Genomic DNA, 11,070 nt, shown 5'->3' with positions numbered 1-11,070 from the left:
GGGGGGGGTTACATTATTTTGCGACCTTTCATGGCAGTGTTTTTTTTTTTAAAACCAACTGGAAGCTTAGAATTAGGAAAGAGCAACTGTGGTTAGGGTTTAGGCCAGGTTAACTTTTGGTGAGGTTGGGGTTTCTTAGAATCAACAACCAAAGATTTATGGTAAGACGAAAAACATTAAGAAACCGTTCATTTGTGGCTCTGTGAGTCATGTGGCTGCCAGAAAAGAACTTGGTGGGTGTTCAAGATTTTGTGACGGAAAAACAATTTACCTGTTAATGCTCTCTAACAATTAAACTCTGACCCTCAGGTTCGGTTATATGTTATGATTTTGTTGTAGTTTATTTTTTTCACTCCAGTCTGTATCCAAATCATTGGTCATAGATGCAGTGTTATATATAAGATTGTAACCTGTTTGATATGAATCCATGTACAATAGTGACCCATGAGACCAGGGCCAAATGTTGCTCATTTAACCCTGGGACAGGTGGATAAAAGTGGTAAAGGCAGTCAAAAGCACCAAAAACATGCAGCATAACATGGCAAAAGACAAACAAAGAAGCCACAGAGAGTGAACTCATCGTTTGTGATTCCACCACAGGACAACAATACTTTGTGTCTGCACCCTCGCCCAGTCTGAAGCATGCAGACACGCCACAACAGAAGCCTCACAACACAACATTGAAGGGAGTTTACCCAAAACACTCCATTGTAAGCAGAAGACTTAAGACTCTGCCTCTGTCAACATGTGTTTTTTGACCTTGGTATTAGGTAAACAACGTTCAAAAAACGCAATGTGGTAGAGTAAAGCCAGAGAGAGAGCATTGCCAACACGAACATTATCCAGGATTTCACATCGTCATAATTAGCTCTTTACTCATGTATACTTGCTTGCGCATGCTTGCATATTCACCAACACGCACTGAATATTGTGTTATGCTGTGACGCCTCCCCTAATAGCCTCATACACATCGCTTACCTGTCACATCTAACACGTCCGTGCGTCTCCTAGTGTCTCTGTTTCTCATTGAAAGACGTGCTGGAGGAGAGCAGGCATTAACCACAATGAAATCAGCTATACTGTTGTGGTATGTGGTGTTCCTCCAGCCTTAACACGCATCCTCTGGATAACAGAATGTTCACCCAAATGCTCCTCAGTTGCCACAAGCTAAGTCCAATAAGTATGTATATCCAACTTTTTGGTTATTTCATAAATATTCCATTAAATTGCTAAGACGATGAGACAGTACGTTAGTTGCTTCCTTTTTAGGCCATGTATTGTTTCTATTAGCAGCTGGGTGGTAGAATGTCCCATGAATAATGTGTGGTGTTAGGACTTGTGTTATGAGAAGTTGTTACAGGGCTAAAATTTCCATCATCCAGTCAATTTATTTGTCAGGGGGAAACGAGCCCATTCCCCCTCCTCAACAATGAGGGCTTGCCATGTCGTGACTGAAGCTATTACATCTCTTGTTTTACAATAAAAGACATCATGACTAGGAAGGGAAACAATTTGGCAAAAACAGGTTTTTACAAATTGCAACACTTAAAACCAATTATTCAGTTGTACTTCTTAGTCATAGACAGAATATTTGTTTGGGTTTTCTTGCCACATTAGCTTGACCCAGTTAACTCCAAATATGCCAAGTGCTTTTGCTCTTGCTCCGTTTAGTTGTGTTCATATAATTTAACATAGTTCTGCAGTAACCACACCAGCTACATTTATAGCCATCTTGCTACAAACAAGCCATGGACAAGCTGCAAGTACTGCTTTAAAGTTATTTTTAATAGATTGCACAGATTTTTTAAATTTAATATTTTTAACTGCCACATTAAATAAAAGGTTAAATTGCACAATATGATTACAGCATGCAGACCTTAAATAAAAAACACATGGTCTTAATAATTAAGTTAAAGATTGTCAAGTAGTCCTCTTTTGTGAGCCTTGATAAGTACACAGACTTGGAATAGAAAAGACTTAATAATTTTCACAGGTGTTGTCAAAGCAGGGGTGGAGTGTTTGGTGAGTTCACTTAGCGTATTGCCAAATGAACTCAGGATGACAATATGTCATTGAATTGTATCGACTTAATTTGCTTTTTATCAGAAACATGTTTCCGTTGACTAATTGAAGCCAATGCAGGACTGACTCTGACAGCACTGTCTGTGTAACTTCTGCAGCTGTCCAGATGTTAATGAGGTAAAATTTGTGTCTAAGTGTCTGATGTTTTCCTTCCTTTTTATCAATAGCTGCTGCATTACAAGCTGTTCAGTTCATGCTTCCCACCTTTTTTCTGTTACACTGCTGTAGCACGTATGCCAGTACCCTTACTCTATTGCTCGTATATTCATTGCTCATACCTCAGGGGCAGCTGTATTACGTGAATTTTTATTTCCTAATATTATTGAAATAACATCAATTACATCCTTAGTAAAGTCTAAAATTCCTTTATCACTTTACTGTAATCATTAGTGAGTTTTTAGATTATAGTATTTCTTTAACCTTTTATCAAAGACTTAAAGCGTCTGTTTAGCTTTTTACATGACACATCACTAAAAGTCAGACTGACAAGACCAAAATAAATGATATAGGTCTTCCTGAGCAGTCTGACAAAATGAGCAGTCCACATCAATGTCCTCTATCTTCGTAGAAATACTTTGAAGGGGTAATAATCAATGAAATTTTCTGAAGTAAGGTTATTCCAGTAAGGAACAATGTTTGAAACAGAAACTAACTGTTTTGGAAACAGAGCACATATATTACAGATTTTTTTTTTCTCATGTTAGAGGAAAAGCAGATCTGGCCAACAGCACCAGGATGCAGTTGCAAAAAAACAAAATCAATCAGGACAATAAATTCTTCAACCTAAACGACAAAAAGGTTGTTTGTCCATGACTCCAAAAACTACACATTAGCGTTTCCCATCAGGCAACTGGACCTTAACCGGACCTATATTAACCAGATAAATTCCATGGACAAACCAGTTTTTCAAGAACACTGATTTGTGTTTATGCACTGAGGTAAAATTTGTGTCTAATTTGGATGTTAAATGTACTTTTACTTTCGTAACCGCTGCAGCTTCCTCTGCCGCCATTTTCACAAGATTGAAAATAGGTTGGTGGTTCCTACCATTCCGCTACATAGCCAAGAAGCCAGCTGTTGAGAGTGAGAAGGGTCCAGTGTTCCACAACTTTATAGCCATTATGAGTGTACCATCCGGGTACTCATAGTGCACTGCATTTTACCATGCTTCTCAGTGTAAACGCACTTACGCACTAAAAAAGTCAGTGTAAGTATGGAAAGGTGCAAACTGAGACACACTATTTGGCCTCACAAAAACACAACTTGTAACTTTATTCACTGACTCTGGTGAAACTGTATTATATTTTATAGAGACAATATTTTTTTCTGGTTTACCCTTACAGAGTTTCCTGATGGACACATAGCTTTACTTGTTGCGGTACTTTAGCTGCTAACTACTACTAATGGAAGCTGCCACTAGCTAGTTAGCTCAGTTAGCTGTGCAGCTAGCCGTCCTATTAGCTGACTCTGCCCAAAACTGGAAGCTTGGTGCTCTGAGGTAACGGTAGTACAGGAGCTTTGGACCGCTGGGAGCACCAAGTTCGGACAGAGGCAGCTGATAGCAGCAACTACAGTCACTAAAGCTTATTGTAGCATTAGCAACAAGTAAAAATTGGAATTCCTTCATCATAACCATGAAAACACTTTCTGTGAACATACTGAACAACCTCCAGCTTTAGCTCAGCGATGGAATGACCGCTTGGTGTTGTGTTAGAAAAACATGTAGGACGTTGGGAGCATGGCTGAGAGCAGTGTATTCAGTACGTGTTCAGAGGGTCTACTGGGCTGAAGGGCTGGAGACGGTTCTATGTTATACAGATTTCTCCATGGCGTCAAGAAGGGAGCCAAATTAAAACTGCATGTTTGCACACACATTTATTGATTGATTTACAGACTGAGCAGGAGTAAAAGAAAAAGGTGTAGTTTCCTGTCACTCTCTAGTCAACTGTCCAGCAATATCAAAATGCCAGACCTTGCTTAGTGTAATAGCATTTTTGACAGCTGATAAAAGTTGAGTTGATAATAAACAAAATTCTAAATTTATTAGCAGACAATAAAATCGAAAGCAATATCTTCATGTCTGTATTTTTGTTTTCTACTAAACTTGGAACAACTTTGACAGTTCTTTGTAACACATAATGCTCCTGTTGTTACTTTGTGACTTATAGATACCCATGGCCCATTGAGATGCTTTTGGGATTAAACTAACTGGCCAAGTTGCATATTAGGTATATTAACCACTGGTCGGCCTATTAGTATTATAAAATTATTGTGAACTTCAATAATTAATTGTCAAAGTTCATTTCTTACCATAATTTACAGTCTGTTGACAGCACAGAGAGTCAGATATGGTTGAGTTGATGTGGCTAGCATTAAAAGTGGCCAACAAAAATACAAAATAGATTTGCTCAGATTTGGTTCACTGACAAATAGATTTGGATGGAAGTCTAACAGTGGGGGATGAGAATACCCTGCCAAATTAAGAAACCAGGCTGTATATTCTTTCATAAATCCTCCTCCTCTCATTCTTCTCTCCATCTCCCAAGGTGAACCTAGTCAGTGTTATGTTTTTGACGGTGACGGTGTGTGTGAGGAGTTTGAACGGGGCTCCAGTGTTCAGGACTGTGGTTACCACACACCTTTGGGCTACACAGACCAATGGGCATCCACCGCTACTGCTTCTCACCAGGACCCCAATCACTGTCCCGCCTATGCTGCCACTGGGGAGCCATTACTTACCAAGGTATGAAGTATGAGCCACAGGGCACATAAAAGACTTCCAGATGACAAAGAAAATCTTGTGGAGGACATTGTGGAAATCCTCAACTCTGGGGCAACAATGTTTGCAGCTGTCTTCAACAATGTATTAATCTCGGTACTATTTTCCTTAGTCTGGCCTAATTTATTTTGGCTCCTGTCTGCGCCCGACAGCAAAACATTAACCAACCAGTTAAATCCTCAAAGAAGTGAATTTCCAGAACCTGTAGGAGAAATTCTCTCTTTCTTATGTTGCACTTTATTTTCTACCAACACAGTAAGCTAATTCACATCATTACTGGTGCACCTGTGTGTGGGTGTGTCTTCATGTATACATTGCAGAGCAGTGCTGGCCCAGATGCAGGGCCATTATACTACTGTGAAGCACTCATTTCAGTCATTTGGTGCTAATAAAACTGGACAAGTGTTGAAAACCAAATACACTAGACATAAGGTTAAGTTTCTTGCATCAGTTCCACAGAATTCATATTATTTTCAGGTGGGTATAAAGTAACAAAAACAAAACTTCTAGATACAGTAAATTCCAATTAAATGAACACAACCCATGTAAAATTCATGCATGAGCATAATTTTGTCCTCACTAACTGACCAGAGTTTTGCTTAGCAACATTGTTTAGTGCTGCCACTGGTGGCTGGAAGCTATATTACAATAGCCTCTACTTTCAAATCCATTTTTCTTACAGCCAGTGGTTAAACAAACAGCAGTTTTACATGAGACCTCATTAGTTCCACCTAAGTAGAAATTTCCCAAAAATACACACACAGACCACTATTCCTGTCTTTCTCCCTGTCCACCCATTGCTCTCTTTTGCTAACTTACACTCTCTCTCTCTCTCAATTGTTCTCTCACTCTCCCTTTACTCACTTTATTATAACATCCTGAACAATGGATTCTATCAGAAGAGCCTTGTTTTTACACACTCGAGACAAAAAAAAAAAAAGTTTTTTTAAGGGGTAACAAAACTTTTCAGGTCACAGTGACACAGCAGACCAGCGAATGGTAAGGAAAAGCCTGAAGAGACAGGGCTTTGCTCATAGCTTTGGAGGACATTTTGGCAGAACACTTTGTGATAGCACAGCAACTTTGAATATGGCATAGCTCCCTTTTTTCTCTTAACAACTTAACTACAAAATACATCAATCATTTTCCAGCTCTGACATCTCCCATAAAATGTCTACAATCACATGAGGGCTCTCAGGTCCATCATTGCTTCTAACTTGTGTCACGTTTTTAGAAATGGGAGCACATCAGCCTTGCTCTTCTACACAGTAGGTCACATACAAATGAAGTAAAGCAAAAAAAAGGTGCAGAGTTAAGAAAGTTCTGCTGCTAGGCAAAGAACATAATTTAAGCCACTTTTATCATGGGAGGATAGTTGGTGTCAGACACACTGGTTCCAGCATCTTAGAACTGGCAAACCTCCTGGGATTTTTCATGCTACAATGTCTGTATGAGGAAAGGTGCAATAAACAAAACAAATCATTGTCAGTGTCATGAATAAAGCCAGCATGGCCTGTCAGATGCTTCACTGCCAGAGAATTCGGGCTCTTCGCAAGGCACAAAAGAATCTAATAGAATTTATGACATTAGAACGAAAAAATAACCATTGGGATAAACAGACAATGTTACCTTTTGGACAATAAAACAAAATCAATTAAGATTATGGTGATTACTTAAAATGATTTATTCCATAATTAGCATTGTTTATTTCCCTTGTTCTGTGTGAAGCTTTGCAGGTACCAGCACCTGGAGGTGAGTGAGAAAGTGCCCACCGATGCCTGGTTCCCTTGCACAGCCCAGTCTGATACAAATAATGACCTGGAACATTCATTTTGGCTGAAGGTATGTGTGTGTGCGTGTGCGTGTGCGTGTGTGTGTATGCACATACTCTATCTGTTTTCTCCTCCACTGAATGACTGTGGGTGGCTACTCTGTCTTCAACGGCTTCCAGCACTTTACTTTTTTAAATGGGCTTCAAGGGCCTCTCACACAGACTGCTACTCAAACCTCCACACGGACACACATTCCTACATAACTTTCTAACAATTATATGATTCATACAATGCATTGGTTACTATAATTATACATTTTCCAGGTCAACTGTGAATTATGGGTACTAATGATCTGTAGATGATTACCAAATCGTGACTAACCTACTTATTCTTTGTTTACATTTTGTGTTATTTTTACCCAGTGGGTACTTATCATCAAAATCATTCAGTAATTATCATTACCAGTTTACTAATCGTGGAAGACCAAGTGTTATATAATTAACTCATCATTCATAATTAAATACTTAAAAGGTTCATAAGTTATTAAAATACTGGCATCTGAAGGAATAATAATTTTGTAATCATAAATAGATCTCTTAGTCATCATGAACATATCATTTATAATTATAATTTATTATGACTCCAGAAAATACAGAGCAACAAAAACATTAATTACGTCCTGTGTTCTCAAACATTACATATCATTAACTAATTGTTTCTTTGCGCTTAAAAAGTAATGTTTAGAATTGATTTGTATTTGCTTATATATGCTACCAGATGTCCTGGTTTGTGTACTACACTGTATTTGGTCCTGGCCGTCCATTCCACACCTGTGTCTGCTTCTCATAATTAATAGTTTGGTAATATTTAATCTTTCCACAGCTAAAATTCCCACAATCAACACTGCAGGTCCAGAGAAAGCATAGGCTAGCTGTTGATTTGTTAGCCTCACAACCTTGTTCGCCATGCTCTAGATTACAGGGCCCTTTAAAGTCATGAGCTTGCCTCTTTCTTTCCCTGCATATACTTACACTTTTTTGCTTTCTCCCTCATCATTTCCACTTCTTTGTGGAATGACTCATATTTCCATCCACTGCTTCTTTTATGGATGCTCTCTTTATCAGGCACATCTCTGCAACCTCTCTGGAAGGCCGCCTTCTCCCTAAAGACTCTTTCACTGTCTGAAAAGCCTTCATGATAACAGCCATATCTGCCAGCTCTCCCTGAAACACCTCTTTTTCCTTGAAGTGTTCTTTCGGGCTCTGAAAGGCCTCCCTTGACTTAAATATCTGGTCTCGCTTTATCTGAAAAGCGTTCCTCAGCCATCCTATCATATCAATCTCTGCCAGCTCTCTAAAAGGCGTCCGTCTCATTTAACAGTTCTACGTCTTTATTTGGAAGCCCTTTTTAGGCCTTAAAGTGATACACTATCCAAATGTTCTTGTGAGTTTGAAACACTCAAGTCTGTAGGCTTGACAGGTGACTGTAAAAATTTGAAGTTTGGTCACAGAGAACAGAGGCCGGGGTCTACTTGGAATCACAGCAGTTATATATTGGATTCCACTTCCACACAATTATCATACCTGTCCTGCAGCATAATGAACAAATACAGGTATTAGTTTGGACATTTTACAGTACCTACCTCCTGCTATTTCTATGTTAAGAGCCACTCAGCGCACACTCTGACAAACCTACACCTGGTTTGATTTATTATTATTATTATTATTATTTCTATTTATTTATTTGTGTGTAATTTCCTGTTTTCTTAATTTGTAATGCCCAATTATCACAGCGGTGCAGTCGTTAGCAATGTCGCCTCACAGCAAGAAGGTCTTGGGTTTGAACCTTGGTCGTCCCAGGCCTTTCTGTGTGGAGTTTGCATGTTCTCCCCGTGTCTGTGTTGGTTCTCTCTGGGTGCTCCAGCTTCCTCCCACCGTCCAAAGACATGCAGGCTAAGTTAATTGGTCACTCTAATTCACCCTGAGGTGTGACTGTGGGAGTTAAGTGGTTGTTCGTTTCTGTGTGCCGTGTGATGGACTGGCAACCTGTCCAGGGTTTACATCGCCTTTTGCCCAGAGTCAGCTGGGATCGGCTCCTTTGTAAGTGGGATAAGCAGGTATGGATGACGGATGGAGGGTAATTACCCCATTACCCCATGCCGTAGCCTGATGCGCACCTCCCCAAAAATGTAATTACACGTCACGGTGATGCAGACCACAAGAACTGTGATTCTTTCTGTCTTTCCAGGTGGGATTTGCCCACCCTGGAGTGGCAGCCTCTGTGATGGTGTACCTGGCTTCAGATGGGTCATGGTCCGGGGAGCAGTGTCAGAGGACAGCCACCATCCTCCTGTCTGATACTACTGGCAAGAACCACTCATTGGGTACTTTTTACTTGTATTGATTTATTTGTATTTGATTGTTTTAAAGTGAGATAATGCTATATGATAATGACAATTAGAGTAGACTACAAAGTATTAACAAACACTTGGCAAGGTGAGAAGTTAAAAGACTGCTTCAAACCCTTTCATCTAACTAGGCACACATGACCTCTCATGCCATCGGAACCCATTGGTGGTGAATGTGACCCATGACCTCTCTCAACCATTCTTCGTCACCGCCGCTGTTGTTTTCCTCTTCTCCTCCCCCTCTGTGGCAGTGGCAGGCGTGGCATTGAGAACCTCCTGCCACTTCAGCACCTTCGCCCTGACCGGGTGCGCATCAGCGGGTGGGCTCTCCCACAACTACCTACTTGCCACACACGCATGCTTTCACACACACACACACACACACACACACACACACACACACACACACACACACCGCATGTCAGTAAGTGTTTCCTAAAGCGCCTGATAAATATGTACACATCTCTCTCATAATATTGGATACAGGCATTGAAAGTTCCTATTTAAGCAAAGACAATAATTAGATCTTAGAAATCTATAAAAGGAATATATCAAGTGTTTGGGAGTTTGACACATTGTTTATAAAAACATAACACCTGGATTATTCCGGTTTATCTTATCAATATAATGCTGGCTTCAGTACTGAATGCTAAAACTTTAAAGAAGTACTCCACCGATTTATCGACCCGCAATGGATGGTTTTACAAAAGAGATGAAAATCGATGCAGCAGAACCAGAGATATCGTCTTTATTATTTCACACATTCTAATTCCTTGTTAAAACCTGGTGCCTATATTACCCACATTACGCTTTCGTTCAGTCAGAGATATAGATGTGTTAAGTTAATAGTGGCTAATGTAGCTGTGCGCTGCTTGCCAGTTTATCAGCTTCCCCTGGAGCCACAAAAGGCTTTATACAACTTAATATTCTCATATGCAGTATTACTCCCCTACCCTTGAAAACTTTGATGTGTGAAATAGGTGGAAATCCCTTTGAAATAGCCCACACTGTTTGCGGTTTCTTTAAAGGTTCAGTGTGCTTTAGTGGCGAGGGTTGCAAATTGCGACTAGCGGCTCACGGTGAATTCACGTTCTCCTTGGATGATTGTGAAGTAGTTGTTCTGACTGCAGTGTATGTTCATTTGCTCTGAAGTCGGATGGATGCTACTACAAATTTGTTGGATTAGCATTATCAGAGGATCTAGTTCACTCTATATTGCAAATTACATGTTTGCGAAATATGTATATGCAATACATGATTTTACACAAGTCAAAGTTCTGTATACTTCTTTATGTTCCATTAGCATTTTATTTCTGTTATTGCAATAAAGATTTAAGGAGCCCTCCCTTTCCAACCTCGCATGAGAAGCTACGGTGGCCGACACGCTTTGTCGGCCCTTGTGCTAAATAATACAAGTGGGCCTCCATTTGTCCAAATTTCTCACTTGTTCTTCATGTTCATCTTTGTATGTATTCAACGTAGTGACGAAATGCACTCTGTAGAGCAGTTTGGCCATTTGAGCTACTGTAGAAACATGGCAGCACAACATGGTGACGTCCATGTAAGGGGACCCGTGCTGTATGTAGATAGAAATGGCTCATTCCAAGGTAATAAAAATATAACGGTTCATTATGTAAAGTCTTGATACACCACTGAAAACACAGTTATGTATATTATATTGCATTTCTGTCAATAGAACCCTTTTAAATATTACACACTAGACCTTTAAACATAAGCATGCATAAAAGATAGATGTTCAGTCTTGGCATTTCTGTTACAAACAGGTAAATTCCCAAAATGACACCCTCTCCAAACCTTGACGTATTCCTTTAATCTGACTGAATTTGCTTAACCTGAAATAGTGTAGTTTAGAAATCCACGTTGCTTGCTCTGTCCCTCCCTGCCTCTCATCTGTCTCCTTCTCCCTCTCCTTTCCTCCCTCTATTCCTGCAATAGCTGTTTGCGGCAGCCGTGTCAGATGGAAAGCTGCAGTCCTCCCCAGTTAGAGCACGCCTCTGTCAGGTAGGCCC

General features: G+C 40.0%; 1 protein-coding gene across 2 annotated transcripts in view; it reads left to right on the top strand.

Annotated features, from left to right (window-relative positions):
* The window catches only part of pappa2 (pappalysin 2), a 75,220-nt gene that overhangs the window by 37,691 nt on the left and 26,459 nt on the right, over nucleotides 1-11,070 (top strand). For both annotated transcript variants that reach the window (XM_046051163.1, XM_046051164.1), the window contains exons 14-18: nucleotides 4,629-4,825; nucleotides 6,590-6,703; nucleotides 8,881-9,016; nucleotides 9,172-9,346; nucleotides 10,997-11,062. In XM_046051163.1, the coding sequence (XP_045907119.1) occupies nucleotides 4,629-4,825; nucleotides 6,590-6,703; nucleotides 8,881-9,016; nucleotides 9,172-9,346; nucleotides 10,997-11,062 (688 nt within the window). The remainder of the gene's footprint in view (nucleotides 1-4,628; nucleotides 4,826-6,589; nucleotides 6,704-8,880; nucleotides 9,017-9,171; nucleotides 9,347-10,996; nucleotides 11,063-11,070) is intronic.

The sequence above is a fragment of the Micropterus dolomieu genome, linkage group LG06, assembly GCF_021292245.1.
Source record: "Micropterus dolomieu isolate WLL.071019.BEF.003 ecotype Adirondacks linkage group LG06, ASM2129224v1, whole genome shotgun sequence".
NCBI lineage: Eukaryota > Metazoa > Chordata > Actinopteri > Centrarchiformes > Centrarchidae > Micropterus > Micropterus dolomieu.
This window is presented reverse-complemented; position numbering and strand designations above follow the sequence as displayed.